The following is a 24,777-nucleotide window of genomic DNA, read 5'->3' as shown; positions in this document are numbered from 1 at the left end:
TTAGGAACCTGTAAAGTATAAAGCAATAAACAATAGACATTAAACACATAGCAATACATAATGGTCTTTTTTTTTTGTACTACAAAAAACATTGTATTTCTAAAATATTGCTAACAACTTGTAACAAATATATTTTGCTATCAATGGTAGCAAGTGAAAAGTTAAAACAGTAAATAGGAAAAAGCAAGATCCGCAAACTATATTTATTAACCTCTGTCTTTTTAGGTAAAAAGCTTGTCGTTTTTAATTGTCCAGGTTCTGAACTGATCTTATTGATGTGTGATGTATTATGTCTTTGTAAAGTTGTAGTATGACCAATTGGCACTGACAACCATAATCCACACTGCTTACAAACGGCAAACTCCTTGACAACCTGTTGATCATAACATGATTACTCACAGTTATACAAAAATCAAATAAAGTGTATTATAACTAAGGTCAATTGACTCTATTTAGCATTTGATATTCAATTAATTATCAAACCTGAAGGCTGCTCAGTTTGGCATTGTGTGCAATATGCAATGCCTGAGAGATGCAGGTGATTATTGATTTATTGAAATATTTATAAAACTAAATAATTTTATATGCAGTAAGTATAGCTACAAACCTCATCCCCAACTTCAACGCAACGGAAGCGTGTCCAGCATTCACTCTTTGTCCATGATGCAGGTACTAAGCGAGCCGCTCCGTCTGTTATCAATTTCTCCAACACTTTTTAGTCCATTTACAAGTTAATTTACTGTTACTCATTATTACTACAATATTATGTAATTATTGCAATCATTAATTACTAAGATATGAATAAAAACTCAGAACATTAACAACACCTCAGTATTGCAAATGTTTAGAAACAACATTTCCATTTTGGTTGGTAATGTTATGAATTGTAGACTTATCGCGAGGTTAGAATTATTTTGTTCTATTTCCCATTTTAAACATTGGGAGAAAATTTTTCATTTTTTCTAAAAGTTAAAATTACTTAAAATTTTAGCTAGTTTTTAAAGAAATAATAACTTATGCTTTAAATAATTTTGATTTAAACAAATTATTTAGAAGAAATTTAAAAATTAAAATATATTTTAAAAGTAATTATTAATTACTAAAATTACTAACTCATTTTCTTCCAACACTTAATATGAGAGATAGAACAAAATAATTCTAAACTCATGGTATGTTATACATTAGGTAATGAATTATGTTATGTATGTTACACATTAGGTAATGTAGCATGTTATGTATTGTAGTGATGTGCGAATTGCGAAATTTTCACTTTTTCAAGCCTCTATTTAGCTTGGTTAGGGCAAGAACAGTTGGTTTGATTCGGTTCGTTCACAACAGTTTTAAAGTTCGGGTTCGGTTCGGTTCTGTCGTAGATAAGGTTCTAGTTCGGTTCGTTCGGTTCGGGTTCGGTTCGTTTCCCATCTCTAGTACACATCCAGCTTAAGCATTGCTCAAAAGTCCTCTATAGCACAAGCTTCTGGCAAATTTGCTGAATTATCCTTTTTTAAGCAAATGGTATCTTCTGGGTTTTTAACCAAGTTGTTACTGAATTAGCATAGTGAAATGTTGCCAAATCAGGCCAAAAGATGTACTTGGTGCCACTATAATATTTTTTAGTAAAAGGTTGCAAATGCTTTTTTAAAATACTCTTTTAAATAAATCTCTTGGTTTCAAATAGATTGCTTGTAAATTGGTGGACCCCTTTTGGCGAAATTGCCATCCATAAAAGTTATTTTTTTTAACTTTTGCAATATCATAATAATAATCAAAGTCTGGTGTGAAATTTTGATCATTTAAATAGTATGTATTATTACCAGCCAGTGTGCTATTGGACAAAGTAAAGTAAAACTAATCGCGATATTTTAAATAAAGTCAACCACATTTTTAGCAACCTCAAAGTCTCTGTTGAGAAATTCCGCGTGGTCTTTTTTTTTATATAACAAAATATAGGTTTTTTTAAGCATTTTAAGGTTCAAAGTAACACACCTCTTTGATGGTTAAACATTTTTCTTAATTTGATGTGGTTGTTTTGTGTATTAAAATTCCACTTAAAACTCTCAGTCGGTGTTGCAGCACTCTTTGCATGTTCTACCTATTTGTCAGTTGATTTAGCAGCACTCTTCTCATGTTTTACCTATTTATCAGTTGGTGTAGCAATACTCCTTGGATGTTCTACCTATTTATCTGTCAATCTAGCAGCACTCTTCGCATGTTCTATTTGTCATATTCTTCGTATTTGTCATTCGATGTAAACAGTAAAACAATAAAAATAAAAACATTTAGATTTTTTATTTTATTGAAAAGTTAAAAAAATATTACTGTCTGTTAAGTTGTATTTTTTTAAAAACAATTAAATTTAATTAGTTTCCTCAATTAAATTTAATTAGTTTCCTCAATTAAATTTAATAGTTTTTACTTAAAGTGTACTTAATTTTGTCACTTTTAAATATAAAGATTTGTAAAGAGCCTTTTTGTTACTGCAAATGGTAAATGTCAAACTATATATATATATAAATACATATATATATGTATATATATATATATATATATATATATATATATATATATATATATATATATATATATATATATATAAGTATATATATGTATATATATATACATATGTATATATATATATATATATATGTATATATATATATATATATATGTGTATATATATATATATATATATATATATATATATATATATATATATATATATATATATATATATATATATATATACAACCCGTAGATGTTGTCCGAAAGTTTTTTCCATATTTTGTTGACAAAAAGTAACACTCCCTTGCGGGTCAGGCTAAAAGATAGTAGATGTAGCAGCACTCCCTTGCGGGTCAGGCTATTTGTCAGTCGATGTAGCAGCACTCCCTTGCGAGTCAGGCTATTTGTCAGTCGATGTAGCAGCACTCCCTTGCGAGTCAGGCTATAAGATAGTCGATGTAGCAACACTCCGCGCATGATTTACAGTAAAAAAAAATAAAAATAAAAACATTTTATTAAAAAAATTAAAAATAAAAACATTTTATTAAAAAAAATAAAAATAAAAACATTGTTTATATTGTTAAAAACATTCAGAATGTTTTTAAAACATTCTGGTCAATTAAATTTGCGTTTTTGTGGTTTTTTTAAAAAACGATTTATTTGTAATTAAATTAATGGTTTTTACTTTCGTCCAACACGCAAATGTTGGACGAAAGTCAAAAGTAATTAAAAGTGACGTATATGTTGGCGTAAGAATCACTTTTTTCCTTCCGCTCTTCCCAAAGACAACAAACTATAGATCTATATATATATATATATATATATATATATATATATATATATATATATATATATATATATATATATATATATATATATATATATATATATATATATATATAAAAGGGTGACAGTTTAAAAAAAAAAAAAATTTAAAATTACCACTACATTTTAAGCTGTTCTCCATCTCAATGCGAATTCAAAAAGGTCTTAAAAAATTGTTTTTGACCACTATAAATGCTTTATATAAAAATTGATTTCAAGATATTTGTCATTTTTTCTATTTGTTTTTACTTTTTGTTAATATTAACTTCAATTATTCTTTGTCATGAATAATTGAGCTTAATATTAACAAAAAGTAAAAGCAACTTTGTTATCAACTAATAAAATTAATATTTCCTGCTCATTTTTTTAATTTTAGAAAACTAATTAAATATTGCATTTACAGATCAGGATGGGAAAAGCAAAAAAAAATAAAACATAAAACAATTCTTTTATCCTATTTCTGCATTGCCACCTTATCAGCTACCAATGGAACAGTTTGAAAACTTTACGGATTTGGCAACTATTTAATTTCTGAATCAACAGTTATTGACAAGTTTGTAAAATTTCGCAAAAAATGGTAGCTTATGGTACAACAACAAAAACTGACTTGGAAGATAGAAAGCAAAGAACAAAAAATTATAGAGTTTAAAGTAAAAACTTTTTAACATTATTTTGTACTATGTGGATTTGTATAATGATATAATATACTTAGATTTGATATGTAGAGCATTTTATTATATATGTAATTTTTTTAGAGTATAATGGAAGGTCTTTTTGATATTGGCAAAGCAAGCATAAAAGAACTGATCTGTCAGAGTATTGATATGCCTAGAAGCAAAAAGGCTATAATGGAAGATCTTTCATTTATTGAAGATCAGAGAAATGAAAGAGTTCAGTTCATTAGTCAGATTTGAGATAAGGAATTAGAAGCAAGAGTTGAAAGGAGAATGGAGAGATACACAAGGTATGAAGAATGTAGGAAGAAAATGGTGGCAGATAGTACTTGTGAACACATAATTGAAAATTAAGAAAATATCACTGTATGCCTTGAAGTTGATAAATGTCTTTCAGCTGGTTATGGCTTGGAAGTGAAACCCAATTGCAAAAAAGCAAGTTTATGTTTAGAAGGTATTCATTTGCTGTATTATTGTTTATATCTTTAATAAGCTTTTATAAAAAAACTTTTTTATAGTTTATATTTTATATAGATTCTAAAGATATGAGTTCAAAGCAGAGTAAAGACAGTTCTAATGAAATCCAAATACTTAAAGCAAATAAAGAAAAACCAACACATGCAACTGCTATTATTGATCATTATAACGTTATTATCAGAGATAGCCTTATACCAGCAACAACACCTTTAAGTGTAAGAAAAGGAATCAGTTACAGAGGTCAAACAATGTTTATTGCCTGTGTAATGAACTACTTAGGAGTAGAAATAAAATTAAATAGAGAGACTGTAAGACAGAAGCGCTATGAAACTATGGCACACAAAAGTATTGAAATACGAGAAAACTATAGAGATGAATTAAGAGGTAAAAAACTTGTTCTCCATTTTGATGGCAAAGTAGATAGCCACATTGAAGTAAAATTGAAGCAGAAAATTAACCGTGATCGAATTGCTGTTTCTGTTACAAGCCTAGAATTTGAGCATAAAGATGATCTTCTTCTAGGAGTTGTACAAAATATTACTGGAAAAGCACTTTATCAGGTTTTAGTTGTACAAAATCTGTTGGAGTATTTTGAAGTACTGGACCAAATTTTTGCAGTTTGTACTGACACTACTGCCAAAAATATAGGTAGATTGGATGTAACAATTATGGTTTTAACAAAAAAAATTTAAAATCTTTTAACTGAAGTTAAAAGATTTTAAATTTTATCCGGCGCCTGTCATGCAGCTCCTTTTATGGCAGATTCCATATATTACCTAGTTCCTGAAATTACATCACCAGTAATTGATTATCTACGTGAACAACAAAACGAAAATGTTTCTAAGATGTGTTTTATAATCGAAATTTTCCATGCACCCATGTTTTTAAAGTCTAGTCTTGCTAAGCTTTCTGTTTTAAATGACTTTAGAGCTTTCAACAAATTATACAAAAAGAATGGAACTTAAAGACAGGTAACGTGCTGCTGAAAAGTGTGCAATCTCGTCTTGGTGCTTGTCTCCTTAAACAGTTATTATGGTTTCAGCTGATTCATGTCTTGATTTGCAAACTAAATCAGACATTTAAAAAAATTTACTTTAGCATAAAGTGCCTGAAATTAAAGTTATAAACTTCGCAAAGCCAATGGTTGTTGTTTTTAATGAAACACTCAATTGAAAGATTTGATTACAAAGGAAAGTTGGTTTATTTTTATAAAACTGGATTTAATTAGTGAGATTAAGGTTTGGTTATATATCATTCATACTAAAGGCAACTGTGTGTGTGTGTGTGTGTGTGTGTGTGTGTGTGTGTGTATATATATATATATATATATATATATATATATATATATATATATATATATATATATATATATATATATATATATATATATATATATATATATATATATATATATATATATATATATATATATATATATATATATATATATATATATATATATATATATATATATATATATATATATATATATATATATATATATATACACAATGCTTTCAAAAAAAAAAGGTGCAGTAAAAATTGAGTTCATTTTCTTTTTTTAAATATTGTAAAAAACCACCCAAAATTTCTAAAGAATTAATTTTTTTTGAACAACAGGAAAATTATTTCTCTGCATTTTTTTCAAATAATTTATTTTTTTCAAAGGAATACAAGAAATATATTGGCCAACAAACATAAAGTTTATATGTTTGTTTCACAATTTCCTATAAAAGGTCGGATAAAATTACTTATGATGACCAGTTTAGTTATGTTTAAAGGCTTTTAAAGTATTTTGATAAGACCTAAAAGTAAATATACATAGAAATGGGTTGAGTAAGCGAAGCAACAAAATAGCAGATAATAGGTAGGAAGAATTGCTAAGTGATCAGTAATAGAGAAATAGCAAGAGAATTAAATGTCTTAGAGAATCGCTTCAAATATACTCTAAAGACATTTAAAACAACAGGTGGCATTTAATGTCATGTAGGATCAAGAAGTTTACAAAAACTACTGATTGCAAAAATAGTCTTATATTTTGTCAAATGTTATTATTTTATTTGTCTTAAGTTTCTTCTTGTAACATTTTTTTTTAGTATGTAAGAAAAGAATTTGTCCATCAAAATCTTGTTTTTTATTTTGTTTTTAAAATATATAAACATAGAAGTAAACCCATAAAAATCAAAGTCAGGTCAAATGCATGGTCTTCATGATAACATGGTACTGGTAACATGTAGCCTATTGCAACCTATTCCCTGTCCTGCTGCCTTGTGGGATTGGCTTTCTTAGCAAAGGCTGGAAGGAGTTTACTTCCTGTCATCAGTACTTTTTAATGTCATGCCTATAGTAATATATTTATACTAGCAGTAAGCAACCCGTAATATGGGTTATTAGTAAATAAATCATTAATAACAATTAGTTTTTATTTATTTTCTCAAATGAAATATAAATTTTTTTTTTTTTTTTTAGTTCTGCTCACTTTTATTTTTCTTGACTTCTTAGTTAAACATAACTCTTAGCTTCATTAAAGATACAGTTAACCATTTATTTTGCAATGTTTGAACATTGAATGTGCAAATCACAACAAAGTAGATATGTTAAAATATGAATTGAGTTATATGCATAGATCATTCATTCTTATATTATTCCGGAATATATTTTCCCTTTTTTTCCTCTTAATTTTGCTTTTAGCAGAGTTGTTTCTAATTTTTTTTTGTCTTAACTTTGCATTAAAATAATTAGTTTTATTTGAAACTTTTCATTAATTTTTGTATAGGTCAGGTTAATAAAAAAAGCAATTACTTTTACTTGACATTTTTGAAGTTATTGTTGAGCTTTACGTGAATACAAATTCGAGTAAAATCGATAAAAAATGTATTCACATAAGGCTGAGCAATTAGTCTTAAAGTGCTGAGTAAAAGCAATTGCTTTTTTTATTCACCCAGCCTAATGAGCTGAAAAAATTATAAAACAGGTGTTAGAACCATATAAAACAGTTGTAAAAAGTATATATTTAAACTTGTGTTCATTTTTTTTTAAAAAACAAGTTTATTTACATGATATATAGTTAAATATGTAACAAAAATCAATTAACGTTGAAGGCACTTTTCAAAATTAGTCATAACAGCTGCTATCTACAGGACCGAGGAGCTAAGCATAGCCTATTGTAAAGAAAACCATATTAAAATAATTAAAAATATTTATTACCGATAGAGACGATGATTAAACATATATTAAAAGGACAAAATAAAAAACAGATTTTTAAAAACTACTTAATTTTGTGAGCATTTTGGTTATAGTGTTCAATTTTAAAACCAGTATCTTTAATGAAAAGCCAACTCGTTTAACTAATCTCATTCAAAGAGCAAAATTATTAATATCACTAAAGATAAAAAAAAAATTGAATATGAGATATAAACAATTGTACTAGAGTAATATCAAATGTAATCTTGGCTTTTAGTGAATGATTAAAAGGGATCATCCATAAATTACACAACAAAAAATATATTTAAAAAACAGAAGTAGGAGATATTAAGCTCTTTTATGCGGCAATTTTCATTAAATTTAATACACTAATTAAATTTTTTATTTAAATTAAAACTCTGCGAGAGAAAACTTTTGAACTTTTTTGTTTAATTTATTGTATAAGTTTGGGTTACATAACTTATGGACGATCCCTAACACCTTTTGGTATTAAATGCTGTCTCACTCCTCTGCTAACTAAACCTCTTGGCAAAGTTAACACATCGCCAACACAGTAGCAATTCATAATGGTTATCCGTATTACAGGCATCATGACATCATGGCTTGTTAACAATCTTGCTTTACGCTACTTTTTTTTCTTTCTTGAATTTGATTTTTAGTTATAAATAATAGCCAGCTAGCATAACAGTCTAGCTCAACACACTGCAAGACACAACATTTGCTTGGCTAATTTAACGACCTAGCTCTACACATTTGGCTATGGGTTATAACACTAATAACTATTTAAAAGCAGTTATAACAGTAGGCAAAGTAACAAAAACTAGTTGTATTTTCAACATTTTTTTATAAAAAAAAATTAGGTGTTGAATATTAAAACAATATTCATTTATAAATTAAGTATATTTGTAAATAAAACATTTTTGGAAATCATCTAATAAATCATTCAAAATTTATGCTATTTTGTTAATGCAACTTTTGGAATATTTGTAACCATTAATGTTTAAATGTTAAAAAAAAGGGTACAATTGATAAATAAAAAGTACAATTAATGTTAAAAAAAGAGTACGATTGATAAATAAAAAGTACATCATACAGCTTGTGCTTGCAAACATTTGAATGTGAAAAATCTAAAGACTATAAATTAAGAACATTAGAAAATATAACATTATTTGTATAACATTTTTCACCTACCATACCTTGAATGGGATGTTTATCAATTTTGAAAAACAAACTGTTAAATGCTCTAGTTCTTGAACAGGCAACATATAGTTGCCCATGAGAAAAACATGTTTTTTTTTAGATATTTACCAACTTTGTCAAATGTTTGACCTTGACTTTTATTAATTGTCATTGAATATGCCAATCTGAAAGGAAACTGATAACGTTTCAGAACAAAAGGTAAATTAGAATTTGATAGAGCCAACTGAATTCGAGGAACAAATACTCATTTACCACCAGAAACACCTGTCAAAACCTCTGCATCAATATAATTATTTTGAAGAGCACAAACTTTCATTCGAGTGCCATTGCATAACTTAGCTTTGAGATCTAAATTTCTAAGGAGCATAATTACACAACCAATTTTCAATTTTAAACAATGAGGAGGCATACCTGAAGGAGTTAAGCTGTTCAAATCTCAATAGGGAAGTTATTTTTTTCATTAAGTTCATCAGTCTCAATTTGATCAGCGCTTTAAATAAATTTTGACCTCACATGGTAGACATTCAAGCACTTCTTCATTAATTAATAATGAATCCACGTTAGTGGGTGTTAAAATGACACGTTTAGAAAATCATTTTGTTCAGCATCTCCGATCTTATGAACAATAGAGTCATTTTCTCTAATAATGCACTGACGAGGTATTTCAATGCATCCTTTAAAAGGATCCTCTTCTTTGACAGGTTTTGTTCCACTACCAAGTTTTAATAGCCGTTGGGAAAACTCTCCTTCTCCATCATGTACTCTCATATTTTTAGTTAATGCAAACTTCTGCACCCATTGCCACTGTAAAGAACATTTTATACATGAGTCTACAATTTCAGCTGGTTGTCCTATTTCAACAACAGGCAGTATTTGCCTAAAGTCGCCACCAAAAAGAATGAGTTTTCCTTCGAACGGAAAGTTGTTGTTGCAAACATCTTTTAACAACCTATCAATTGTATTTAAGGTATGTTTAGGTATCATGGATGTTTCATCAAGCAAAAACAAATTTACTTGTCTCAAAAAAAAGTCCATGTATAGAGTTAGAAGTTACGTTACATGTGCAGTTATCCAATATTGGGACAGGAAGTTTGAATAAGCCATGCAATGTAGATCCATTTTTAAGAAGAGTTGCTGCTATGCCAGTCCATGCAGTTGTAGCAGATTTAAAACTTATGGTTTCAGCAATCAAATAATTATAAAAGTTTTTCCACTACCAGCTGGTCCATCCATGAAAAACAATCTAGAATGTTGATTCTCTACACTTGGTTGCTCATTCAGTGCAGCAAGGATAGCATTACACACATCTAATTGATTGACATTGAGCAATGATCTCATTCGATTGGCTTCGTCAATAGATTGTTGAACATTTTTATCAAAATTTTCTAGGTTAAAGCCTATAAAGTCTATAGCAGGTAGGTTGTAATCAGCCAGCGTTTTACCACTTTGATTAATGATCTTTTCAAAGGGTGGCTTGTTCAGCTATTAGAAGTGGGACTGAGCGGTGAATAAAATCTTCCATTATAAATGCTTTGTTTGTATTCCAGAGATGTAAATCATTTTCAGGTTCACTAAAGGTCAAAATAATTGAAAACAACTGTCTAGTTTGCTTAGGCATATGGGTTAAAACTGCCTCAGAAAGAGTATTCTGCCATTTAGTGTCATCTTGCAACAAACCTTTTAAAACACATGCTTCATGAAACGTTTTAAGAACAATACCATTAACAGTACGCACATCCTCCCAAGATGTTTCTCCTTTTGCATGCAAAAGTAACAGTCTAAGAAAAAACAGTTCTCCGGTTTGATTAACTTTATAGATTCTTACTATCACCTTATTACCACCCCTTTGTCTAACCTTTTATTTACAACGTTTATCATCAAAAACAAAGTGATAAAGAATCTCTGCATATGAATAACGACAGGCTTCTTCATTTTCGGAATTTAACTTAAACCATGCCATAAGATGTGTATCACATTGAGCAGCATGATCTAAAGCCACTTCTTCTGCTCTTTCTCTAAAATATTATCTGATTCTCAGGAAGATGAACTTTAAGGCGGATTATAGTGCTTGGCATTTGACTAATGGGATACTCAAATATTTGCCACAATGCTTCAGGTGCACTGACATAAAAACAATCTAAAAAAAGTGTTTACTTCATCCTGATTAATTTGTTCATTTGTTAAAACATTTGGGCAGTCGTGCCCCTTGTATAAGTACTTGTACAAATATTTAATAGCCTTTACACACATGCAAGCTTCAACATTAATATGGGCTTGATATCTCATTGATAACCACAGATTGTAAGGTACAACCCAACGGTTATCTACATTGCTGCCTTTAATATTGATAACCAAGCCATTGTCATGATGCCTGTAATACGGATAACCATTATGAATTGCTACTGTGTTGGCATTAAATTCTTTAGGATATTTTTTGCTGCATACTCCATCTTTCATGCAGGGGGAATTTGGATTCAATATACCTCATGGACCATGAATCATGCAAGTTTTAACAATGTCATAAGTTGAGGATTTACAATCAGATCTGGAATTTCTGCAAATATTAAATTCTTGATATCCTGTACTGTCTCAAGCTTATCATCATTTGCAAAATGAAATAAAATATGAACATGTGGCAAACAACACTTTTGAAATTCGATAACTTGAACATGGGTTACAACTTTCCCTAATGCACCATGCTTAAAAATATCATTTAGGAGATTATTTAATTTGAGTTTAAATACTCGAGTAATTAAGTCAGATCTATCATTAGCAGTCTGACCTGGATACAAATTTTCAGTTATCTCACGCCATTTTGGGTTGCAGGTAAAAGTAATAAAAAAATCTGGTTTACCATATTTTTTAATTATAGCCATAGCATCTTCAAAGTTTTCTTTTAAAGCTCGAGGACATCCTACATAAGTTGATGGCAAAACCACTACATGCCCTTGTCTAACATTATGATCAGTTCCAAAGTTGTTTACATTTTTATGTAAGGCATCATACTGCTCGCTTCTCAGTTTGTTTTGGTTATTTCTGATGAAAGCAAGGCACTGGCCTTCAATTTTGACATATGCATCAACAGCATATTGCTGTTGATCCATATGTCATGATTTCTAACCTATGTAGCACATTCAGGGTTGTGAAAAAAATTTTATTCTCATTAATCCTTCTGCAAAACAATAATCTTAATCTATAAATAATAAAATGAATTGAACTTACTAAAAAGACCTTCTGCTTCTTCTAACTGCTCTAAAAAATAAAACAATACATGTTTAAACTGTTCTAAAAAGATTAAAGACGAAACTGAAACACTTTACTAAAAAAGAAACATTTTACTAAAAAAACTATATTACCATTCATTTTAGTTATAACTTCTTCTAAAAAAAGAAAATAGGCTATAAAAATAAAAAAAAATAAAAAAAACAACAACAAATAAACGATTATTTAAATTTTTATTTTAGTTTTTAAACAATGAACAACATTAATTCTTCTTGAAACTAAAAATATATCAGCTCTAATTTGCTTGCAGACTTTGGTCGAAAGGCCGCGTAGAATATAGAACCAAATATTGAAAAGCCTAGAAACTACTTTAAAATGAAATAAGGCGACTAATAACTACTATAAACTACTAATAAATTAGCTTATTAATATTAAGATATATTAATTTTTTTTTTTAGTCTTAATTTTTGTGTTTGTCTTATATAGTTAGAGGTTCCATAGTTACTGTTTTAGCTCACCTATAATCTACTTTATATGTATGTTTGTGTTCTGTCTAAACCTCTGGTGCTGTTGACTCACCAGTAAGTTACTATATTATGTTTGTGTTCTGTCTGTTTTTTTTTTTATGTATGTTTGTGTTCTATCTGAACCTCTGACGTGCTGTTTAATCACCCGTAAGTTACTTCATGCATGTTTGTGTTATGATTATATGTTTTGTTTAAAAGTGTTTTGATGCAGTGTGAACTTATTAACTAACTAGTTACTCCAACTATTAAATCTACGCTCACCTTAATCTCTAGTATTTTGATAGATGTAGTATTTTTCCTAATGCTTTTCCAAAATATCATGCCTAATGTTTTAAGGTACTATTTGCAGGAAGTAGCTCCTTTTAATTACTCCAGGTTCAGGATCATCACCATCACCCTTCTACTAGTATCATGTAACCCAGTACTACCTGACACATGCCCTGCTGCCTTGTAGGTTGTGCTTTTTAAGGAAAAGGCTAGGAGAAGCATACTCTAGCTTAAAAACCCCCTGCCTTGGGGCTTTTGGTTGAGTAAAAACTAGAGGTGGTGTCTTGATAAAATACTCATCTTGAGCAGATGTTAACTGTATCCAGCTATTGTCTTGTAGGCCTCCTAGGCAAAGACTTTAGAGGTAAGCAGAACAATTCTGCTAACAAGCCTCTCAGCACTTCTTCATCTATTAGGTTAGCATAGATGTAAACCTGTGTAATATTGTTTCCAGCCTAGGATGATGAATGCTAGATCATTTTCACTCAACTCAGAGGTTTCTTGTGCCTCCTTGATAGTGACTATGAAACTTTTCCTGTCATCTCCTAATGAGGGTAAAGCTCTTAAACTCAGTTTAATGGTTCTGAGGCCAGAATTGAAACAATTTTATAGCTCATTGCTTAGGAGGCTGTGCTCTATCTATGAATGAGTCAAGTTCTCTTTAAACTTAAATCAGGGCTTGAAATGACGAACCTTTTTTGCTCTGGACAATTTGTCTGATAGATGTTTGGCAGACATGTCTGATAAAACCTAAAGAAATGCAATCGAACGCATTCCTGACCGCACTTAAAGTATCGTAACTTGACTACTGCAGTTTGTTTTGACAAATTAAGGCGTTTCAAAAATATGCTGAAAATAAAAAGAAAATTTAAAAGATAACTTTTCTAAAAAAAGTAAATCATAATGAAAAAGAAAAATCCAGACTTAAAAACTAAAATTTGAAAATGAAAATATATTTATATTGCGTTTTTTAAAAAATACTATACTATGCGAAGTTTGTAAATTATTATAAATATATTAAGTACATAAATTATTATGTTTACTTATTACTTCATCAAAAAAAGTAGCAAATTAATTCTAATGGTTGTTTACAATAAACCCATTTTATTTAAATTTTCAAAGAATATTATATGTAATTATATTTATATAATTATGTTTTTTTTATGGTTACTTTTATAAACACATTTTCAACAGTGAAAAAATTTAGCGCAAAAACAAACCTTACGTAACATAACTCAAATTTAATAGTGTAATAAAAAGTACTGGTTTCTATAAGCATTTAAAAACTATTATGTTAAAGTTTTTATAAAATAAATTTAAAAGGGGTTTTAAAATCTAAAATGTTCGTTTGAAATTTATAAAAACTATCTGACAAAAATAAAATAAAAACTGAAATATAAATTTAAATTAATATAAATTATATAAACCGGGCTGCTTATCTCAAAATAGTTTAATGCTTAGGCGTCTTTTAAAAAATGAATTAACTTAAAAAAATGGCGTATTTTATTAACGTAACTGTGTGTTCAACTTAATTTTCTGTTTTGTATAAAAAATAAAAAATTCAAAAAACGAAGTTTACATACACTTCTTAGTTTATTAATAATTTTGGAACAACTAAAATGTATATAAAATAAATGCATAGAAATTATGGGTAGGGCAAAATGACTGATAGATGCCGTTTTTTACTGGACAAGTGCAATCTGACAATGTCAGATGTCCGGCAGTTATTTCAAGCACTGTTTAATCATGCCAAAAGTAACCTAAAATATTAAACATATAAAAACATCCCCACCACCTAACTATTTTAATATCTTTTACAAAAATTTGTGGTCTGCGAAGCAGCCTTCCATTAGTTGAATCTTACCTATTGCAAAGTTCACCAGACTTGCTTACTATTAGTGAGACTAATTAAATTCTGCTATTCCTTCAGATCTCAGTGTTGATGGGTACTATCATTTGGTTTGCAAAGACTCCAATAGTCACATGGTTGGCTTGGGGGTATACATACACATCAATTCACCTATTTGTTGTGAAATCAGGTTCAAATCCTTTGACCATTCCTTTATGTGGTTCCGCTCAGCACCTCTTTACTCTATCACCTTTATTACTCTATTATCTTTTTTTTTTTACCATTCTCCTTCCCAAAACTGCACTTTTTTAGATGTAATTTCCGTTCAAATTGACCATGCCCTCTTTACCTTTCTGCCAATACTATTGTTATTGGTGACTTTAATCATGGTCATAATTTTTCAAGTCTTCTTTCAATCGTTTCCTTGCTCTATAACTCTATTCTTTTTTTCTAGTAACTCCCAACTTAAAAGTGGTTGCTTGCAGCCCTGATGGGAGTGATTCAGAATTTAAAAAAGAATAAATAAATTTAAAAAAATAGTTTCTGTTTCTCATTTTTTTGATCTCATGCTTTATTGGGAACCAGTGCCCCTCTAACTTATATATATATGAGGTTCACTATTTATATTTCAGGAATAGGAACAAAAAAAAATAGTTAAGCTGCGAATATATTTTTATTGTTTTTCGAAGTACTTGCCACAATGATCGATACACTTTTGCATGCGCTTAAACCAATTTTCAAAGCATTTATTCCATTCTGAATGAGGTATCTCCAGAAATAAATGGTGGGGCGTTTTTTGTTTTGAATCCATAATTTTCATTCTGTTTTTTTTCAATTAAAGGGTTTTTATTTTTTTCAGATTCTAAGAAAAAATGGGCTTTCCAACGAATTCTTTTAATAAAGTGTTCTACTTTGTCTATTAATGAAATAGTATAACTTTTTTTATCTGGGATCGGGATATTTTTGAGAGAGTAAGTAAAATCTGCCCCTGCCTATAATAACATTTCCAAAAAATGTATGCTATGTTTGCAAGAAAAATTTGAAATAATTACTCATTTAAATCAAGAAAATTTATTAAATAAAAAATCTGAATTAATTTCTAAATGTAGGCACAAAAATAAATCCCTCTTAAAAAATTATAAAAACAAATGACCAAATTAAACTATCCCCATTCCAAAGAAAATTATTTCATAATTACTTTCTGTAACTTCCCGTTAACAAAAAAATATAGTAATTAAAAATTTTTTATAATAATTTATAACTTCCTGTAAAATATTTTTTTCTATAAATTGAATTTTTTTTGAGATTTAGTAACTCTTCCTGATGATCCAGCAATGGTGAAACTTCAAGTCGAAGATAAAAGTTAGATAAGTGTTTTTTACTAATTTATATATATATATATATATATACATATATATATATATATATATATATATATATATATATATATATATATATATATATATATATATATATATATATATATATATATAATAAGCCCTTTGTAGTAACTGAAGTTAAATATTTTTATTTAAAGTTAGCATAAATAATACTTATATTATTATGCAACTTTTTCCACTCTATTGTAACTCAAAGTTTAAACAAGTTTTCCAAACTATTCTAAGATATTTATTTTGAGTTCAAGGCACTTATGCAAAATTCAAAGGTTGTTGTAAGGTACCTGTTGCTTTTTCTTTTACCAAGCTCTGACTATTATTACTCAGAATGGTCTTAGTTTCAGACCAAAATAATTTTTTTTTTGACATTTTAGTAGAACTACAAAAACATCTGTCATCCATTTGTATTAAAGGAAACTGATGTTTTGCAGTGGTGGAAGAGCATGGCACAATCATGATCAGCTTTTTTCAAAAAAAGTTTTTAGTTTTTTTTTGCAATTTCTTGTTTTTTTTTTACATTTTTTAATGCAAATTTTCAATTAGTCTTTTTTTTTTTAAATTGTCGTTGTATTTCTTTTATTTTCAACTCGGAAAAGATGAACCATGACACGAAAAGTACTTCCAGGGGTGTTATAGAGTTTGAACTCTGTACTTATTTCTTAATGTTGTATAATATAAATAAAGCTAACATTTACAAAAAGATTAGTTAAATGATCAAAATATGCACACTTCTTGCGCTTCAGTCAGTTGATCTATGTACACTCAGCTGCATCTATCTCTAGATAGGCAGTTGATGTAAAACAAAAATAAAAAAGCAAAATAAAGTAAATAAAATTGAATAATAAAAGAAATAAAACAATAAAAAAGTAATTAATAAAACATTCTAAATGTATATATATATATATATATATATATATATATATATATATATATATATATATATATATATATATATATATATATATATATATATATATATATATATATATATATATATATATATATATATATATATATATATATATATATATATAGATATATAGATATATATATACATATACATATACATATATCACTCCCAACAAAGAGTTTGAGGCAGGTTAGGAATTTTTAGAAATAAGTGAATAAACAAACTTTTTGAAGTCTAGTTTATAATTTAATTAATATGTTTACAAAAACTAAATATTATTATACCTTTTTAATCAATAATTTCTAATTTTAACTAGCATTTTGATTAAATTTTTGATTTGTCAAAATAACCACCTTTATTCTGTATTACAGCTGTACAGATCCTCAGCAACAATCAATCAATTTAGACAGTTTTTGAGGTTGTATTGCGTCCCATTTTACTTGCAATATGTGCCAAAGGTCTTTCACAGAAGATGGCTGTTCTTCTCGCACATTCCTATCAAGTTCTTCCCACAACAACTCGATCGGATTAAGATCTGGTGATTGTGGTGATTGTGGTGGCAATTATTTTTAGTATTTTCTAGCTTTGAAGATCTGCTAAATAAATTTGTGCAGATTTTGCTGGTATGTTTTGGGTCATTATCATGCATAAAAACATACTGATTGGAAAATAACCTCTCACCAGAAGGCAGCATTTGATGTTCTAAAATGCCTTTGTACACCTCTTTTGTCATAATTCCTTCAATTTTGTGTAAGTTTCCAATATTCCCCCACCAAAACATCCCCAAGCAACCACAGATCCACCCCCATGTTTCACAGTGAGTATTAAACATTCTTCCGAATACCTTTCCCCTGCAAATCTTTGCAAAAGTATACCACACAAAAAAGTTTATTAATTGTCACTCTAGTAAAGGTATTAATAACACTATTTCTTAACAGTGGACTATTTACTGAATAACTGATTATTTTGACAAATCAAAACTGGTACAACTAGAAAACGCAAGTTAAAATTGAAAATTATTGATCAAAAATGTGTAACAATATTTAGTTTTTGTAAACATACTAATTAAAGTATAAGTTAGACTTGAAAATGTTTGAATATATATATATATATATATATATATATATATATATATATATATATATATATATATATATATATATATATATATATATATATATATATATATATATTATATATATATATATATATATATATATATATATATATATATATATATATATATATATATATATATATATATATATATATATATTAGGTCTAGGAATTAATTCATGCGCTTTTTAATTGAAAATTGAAGGTTTATTTCAAAAACTAAATGGATGAATACATTAATGAAAATAGTGTCCATCGCTAGTCACTACTTTTGCCCATCTTTCCGGCAATTTACGAATTCCGTGTCGAAAAAATGCTTCATCCTTAGAAGTGATCCAATCAGAGACCCATTTTTCGATATTTTCTGAAGAAGTGAAGCGCTGTCCAATCAAATCGTTATTCATGCAGTCGAACAAGTAGTAGTCAGAACGAGCAATGGAGAATACGGCGGGTGGGGTAACACTTCCCATCCGACATTTTCCAAATAGTTTTTGACAGGTTTTGCAACATGTGGTCGAGCGTTATCATGCTGAAAAATGAGTTTATCATGTCTGTTACCCCAATCTGGTTGTTTTATGACCAGAACTTGCTTCAAATGCATTAATTGTCGTCGATAACGTTCTCCATTAATAGTTTCACCAGGTGTCAGAAGCTCAATATATATATATATATATATATATATATATATATATATATATATATATATGTGTATATCTATATACACATATATAAATTAGTTTTTTATATTAAATATATAAAAAACTAGTTTGTAAATAATTAAAAAAATAAAATGTTATTAAAGCTTCTTTAAATAATGTGCATTAGTTTATATATTTTTTAGATGGATGAGTGTATTTATATTGTTAAATCAGGACAGCTCAACTTAAATCTTGTATACAAGGTAGTGACACTTAAATTACAAATATTATATACAAATATATTATTATTATCATTATTAATATTATTATTTATTTTTAGAAAGGTACAGAGATGCTATTGAAGAAAGTGAAAGCAGGAGAAAATATCCACAGTGTTATGAACATTCTAGATGCACTCAGGGTATATTACGAGTTTTTTTTTTTTTTTAAATGAATGTAATCAAGTACAATAAAAATAAGTAAATATGAGCATACTAAAAAATCTTTCAAAAATACTTTTTCTTAATAAGTAACAGAAATAGCAAGGGCATTCTCCGAAGCCTGTTCTAGAATTTAAAACATTTCATTTTACACAGGCTATTCAACTTACTTGAGTAAAGAATATTTTTGTAAACATTATTTCAAAGTTATTGCCAATATAGTTCAGTTATTATGAAATTTTCATATATATATTTTTTTGAAACTGTAAAGAAAATATTTTATTATGATGCTACATAAAGCTGTTATAAAACAGGTTCTAACTGCCAAAGATGTTGTGTGGTGAGAATTGGGTGTTGAAAATAAAATTTATAAATCTTCAATTTAAAAATTGGAAACTCAGATTTACAATTTTTGTAAATCTGAGTTTCCAATTAAATTATAAATTTTATAATAGATTGTTTTTTTTATTTTAATTTTTACCAACAATCTAAAGAATCAGAGAATCAGTTTATTTTTTTAATAAGAATATGATATTTTGTAACATTTGTAATATATTTCGAATATGGTGTTTAATGGCATCTTTTTGTTTTTATTTAATTACAAAAATTGTTTAGTAGCTAGTGATTTGAGTGTATGATCATACACTCAAATCACTAATTATCATTAGAGATTAGAGTTGGTCAGACAATAAAGTTTTGTAGCATTAATAAAACTTAATTTAAAAAAAAATTATTTTTTTAATTAAGGTTTATTAATGCCAAAAAATGTTATCAAAATTACTTTTAAAAACTTGTTTATTTATATGAGCACAAGGAGAAGAATTTATAAAAGTGGTGCACATTAACATAAGAAAAAAAAGCAGAGAAAGATAAAAAAGTTTAAAAAAGTTGCTACAGCGACAGAAGTTGCTACAGCTACGGTTTCAGAAAAAGAACTAGTATTATTTTGAATGTCAATTTGATATGTCTTCATCAACATTGAAACAGAAATTGTCTTACAATTAAACCAAGGTAACAATATTGAACTATTGAGTTACTTATCTAATGAAGATTTTTCTTTTGAATGGAGCTGAGACCAAAAAAATGTTCAACAATTTTCAAGCATCATAGCAATATTACAAGGAACGTGATGAATTCTTCTATAAATCTTTTTTTTATTGAAAAAAGAGTGAATGGATTATAATTGTGAATGGCTCTTGAGTAAGGAGTTAAAGTTTTAAAGATTTTCAATTGTTGCTTAGCAACTAATGGTATGAAATATTGGAAAAAAACATAGGGCTTTACATTCATTAACAGCCTATTTGGTTTATAAAAATTTTCTAATAACTCCTAACTTAATATCCTAGACAGCCATGTTGGGAGTGAATTAGTTTTTTTTTAAAAGTGGCAATAAATTAAATAATTATTTAAAGGATAAGGCCAGAAAAAAATAGAAATACTGGTAAACAGTTGTGAAACAAGTAGTAGCAACACATTGAGTGGAAATAGTTGTAGATTAATTGAAATATGCATTAAGAAGATTTTTTGCCATATAGAGAAATCAAAATTTTATTAGTATACTAATATTTGCAATGAGAATTATAAGAAAAATGCTGAAGAAATTATTAAGCAATACCATGGAGATATTGATGATTCACTAAGTGACAAATTTATCCAAATCCACTATCTCAAAAGTAACTATCAAGAAATCACTTTGACACAATTTTATAGATTACTAATTGTTTCGGTGAAATAAGCTTTTCCTAATTAAAATTAATTATAAGCTATGTAAGCTCAACAATGACACAAGATACTTTAAATAATTTTACTATATTATCCAGTAATGTTGATATATTGAAAATTTTTTGATTCTTTGTTTAAAAGGAAAGTAAAGTTAGAAAATTGTATAATAAGTTTTTTAAACATTGTGGTAAGCTTTTATTGATTTAAATATTTTTGCTATCAGTGAAATTATTAAGTAGTAATTATGTTAAAAATTTAAAATAAACTTGTGTACCAAAAATCAAATTTTTCACAATTAATGATCAAATATATACATAAAATAAATGATTAATTGTTTACATAAAACTAAAAAAGTATATCAAATTGTATTCAAAACACTAACTTATGTTTTTTATACTTTTATAATATTAATCAAGCATGTGTTAAGAATTCTCTAATGTAAAAAGTTACATGAGTTTAAAAGAATTTGTATACTTTTGATATTTGACAACTAGATTTTTTTTTAAAACTTGTCAAGTCATCTAAGAATAATATAAAAAATTTATGAACAGTTTCATATTATGAAACTTCTTATATATATAAAAAAAAATTTCTGTAATCATTCTCACAGAAGAATAAAAAAATTCTAAAACAGTCTGACAAATCATTGTGACCCTAGGAACCATAAACCATGATGGCTTTAAAAACAGACTATGATGATATAGAAAAAAAATCATTGTTTTATTTTATCAAAAAATGTATACCAGGTTTGATAGTCATATGCATAAGTTATGCTGAATTATATAATTATGTAATTTTATAAATTTTAAAACTTTTTTTTTTTAGGGTTCAAACTTTAAGTATTCAATTGTAATAAGAGCAGCAGTTGATTCTGAAATTTTAATGTAAGTTTTTTGTTGTTGTTGTTCTAATAGAAAATAAATGTGTTATGGTATTGAATTTGATAAATTTATAATCTTTTATAATATTTTCTTCTCATTTTTTAACAGTTTTGTTTTATTTTTTATTTTTTGTTATTCACCTCCTCAAGGCCAAGAAGGCCACTACAGATGAGGAGGCTACTTAATAGTGGTTATAACCCTCTCTCAACTCTATAACTCTAAAACACGAACCTTGACGAACAAGGCCGCTGCGCGGAAAAACAAGTTGATATATAAAAAGTTTTATAATGTGTTGTTAGAATTTTTTTTTTTCTTTAACATCTTTGCTTTCAACAAAGCTTCAAGCAACCACTATTAGAGTTGAAAGTTACTGGAAGAGAAAAGATGAAGATTGTAGAGCAAGATAACGATTGACAGACGACTTAAAAGATTGCAAATTATATGTATCAGGAAAACAAGTTAAAGAAGCAAATTCTAAAGGACTGATGTTCGAGAAAAAAACTAGAGGAATAAGAGTTTTTGGAGCATTTAGGAACAGTCACAGAAAAAACTTAATTGAATGACAAGTAACACGAGAATAAATTTTAGTAGATGACACAAGAGATGCTAACTCTTTAAAGCAGTGCCCATTATAGTATTTGCAGAAAAGAGAAAGAGAAGCAACATTAGGACAATGTGATAATGTTTAAAGGTTGGCTGCAAGAGCAGGTCCAACTATATTTACAATGCGTTTTTGCACTTTGTCTAAAAGAGAAAGGGCATCATTAGAAGAGGAGAAATATGAATGTCAAGCAATGAATCAATCTGTTTTTCGACTATATCAGGTAGAAAGCAACTAGTAGAGATGATATTAATAAAAAGTTCTTAGCAAGCAATTCAGCTTTGTCTTTAGGTGAGGTAACAAAGTCTTAGTATTGATACTTTTAAGATTCTCCAGAAGTCACAAGAGCCTAATTTTTGTGATGAAATCTGAGATTTCATGACCTGATAATAGCGGACTTTGGCGTTAGACAAAACCTTTTTACAATGGTTTCTAGCAGTAATAAACAGACGTCTGTTTTCTGGAGAATAGTTTTGCTGATAGATATGGAAGTAATGGTTTTGATTGGCGATTGCAGCAGCACAATGCGAGGAAAACCTTGGAGAAGAGTGAGGCTTGACACAGAATCATCGAGAGAGAATAAAAGATTCCATTCCAACCTGAATCCATGAAGTTAGTCAGCAGGAAGACAAAAGAAATCTACCCAAGGACCATCACAAAGAAAATCACAGAAAGAGTTCCAGTCAACTTTAAGGTAGTTGTAAGAGGTACAATGATAGGGGGATTCAGGTGATGAAGAAGAATGAGAAAATAGTTTTAGAGAGATCAAACCGTGATCAGAAGCACCCAAGGATGAATGTGGAGAAACTGAGCACTGACTACGATAAGAAACAAGACATAAGTTTAGTAGAGAAAGTAAATGATTCGGGTTGTCTGGAAAGCAAGTTGGAAAGTTGGCTATTTGAGTTAGGGATTGAGAAAGGCAAAAGTTGTGGGCTTTGATGCCTGCATAATCACTGACACTAGAGCCAAGCCATTCAGTGTGATGAGCATTAAAGTCACCAACAACAACGATATTGACTGAATGATAAAGAGAGAGGGCTTGGTCAATACGAAAAGAAATAACATCAAAAAGAGTGCAGTCTTGAGATGAAGGAGAGCGATATAGAACAAATCGAAAGGCAACACAGTGAATTAGTGCTAAGCGAAAGCACATAAAAGAATAGTCTGTGGATTCAAACCTAGTTTCTCGACAAATGGGTGAATTCTTAGGAATGTAAATGCCCAGGCCAAGCATGTGACTATTGGAGCCTTTACGAATTAAAGGAAGATAACCATCAACACTAAAATCACAAGATGAGACAGCTAAACTCAAATTAGTCTCACTAAGAGCAATTAGATCTGGTGAACCTTGCAAGAGATAAGACTCAACAGAAGGAAAGTTACTTCGAAGACCATGAATATTAGTGAATGATAGGTTTAGAGAATTTGGTGATGATGGTGGTTTTTTTTGTTTTATAGTTTTTGGTACTTTATTCATTTTTATATTTGTTAAAGAACTTGACTCAAAGCATAGATAGTACTCAGTACACTGTTCAATAGCCCAAGCAGTTATTACTATTAATAAACCCTAAGCCGTAACAAAGGTCTCCAAATGTGGTCTTGACAAGGCACACTAAAAGAATGAATGGGGACATAATCTATGCGCAATATGGCACTGTTAGTACTCTGATATTTTTTAGCTGTTGATGGAATCACCCTCTCTGGGGGCTACCACAGAGTTCGGGAAACCTGACTACCAGCCGGCCCCAAAACCATAAAACTGAGTTTTAGAGCTCTACCCTCATTGGGAGATAATAGAATGAGTTGCCTAGTCATAAAAACAAAGACACAAGCAAAATCCATGCATTGAAGATCCAGCATTCAACATCCTAAACTGGAAACAATGTATTAAAAATACATCTGCGCTAGCCTAATAGATGAAGAAGAAGTGTGAGGCTGTTCAACAGATATAATCTGTTTATCTCTTAAGTCTTTGACTTGGAGGACTTCTACAAGACAGTAGCTGTATGCATTTAACAACTGCCCAAGATGAGTATTTTTATTGAGACACCATCTCTAGCCTTTACTCAACCAAGAGCCCCAAGGCAGGGGTGTTTTAAGTCAGAGTTGGCTTCTCCTATCCTTTGCTTAAAAAAACATATCCTACAAAGCAGCAGGACATGAAGCAGGTTGTACTGGGTTACATGTTACCAGTAGCAGGATAACCTGACCTAAAAAAAAGAATTTTGACAGAATTTAGTATTTTACTTTCTTTAAATTTATGAAATGTTTATTTGGTGAAGAATTTTGTTTAACTTACTTTTAAATTGGTTTTGAAATTGG

At 28.6% G+C, this 24,777-nt stretch overlaps 1 protein-coding gene across 3 annotated transcripts in view; it reads left to right on the top strand.

Moving 5' to 3' along the window:
* The window catches only part of LOC100211798 (patatin-like phospholipase domain-containing protein 7), a 111,124-nt gene that overhangs the window by 20,148 nt on the left and 66,199 nt on the right, over positions 1-24,777 (top strand). For all 3 annotated transcript variants that reach the window (XM_065790630.1, XM_065790629.1, XM_065790632.1), the window contains exons 9-11: positions 19,012-19,071; positions 19,149-19,229; positions 21,796-21,854. In XM_065790630.1, the coding sequence (XP_065646702.1) occupies positions 19,012-19,071; positions 19,149-19,229; positions 21,796-21,854 (200 nt within the window). The remainder of the gene's footprint in view (positions 1-19,011; positions 19,072-19,148; positions 19,230-21,795; positions 21,855-24,777) is intronic.

The sequence above is a fragment of the Hydra vulgaris genome, chromosome 02 (assembly GCF_038396675.1).
Source record: "Hydra vulgaris chromosome 02, alternate assembly HydraT2T_AEP".
Classification (NCBI taxonomy): Eukaryota; Metazoa; Cnidaria; class Hydrozoa; order Anthoathecata; family Hydridae; genus Hydra; species Hydra vulgaris.
Note: the sequence above shows the minus strand (reverse complement) of the source record. Positions and strands in the feature narration are given on the sequence as shown.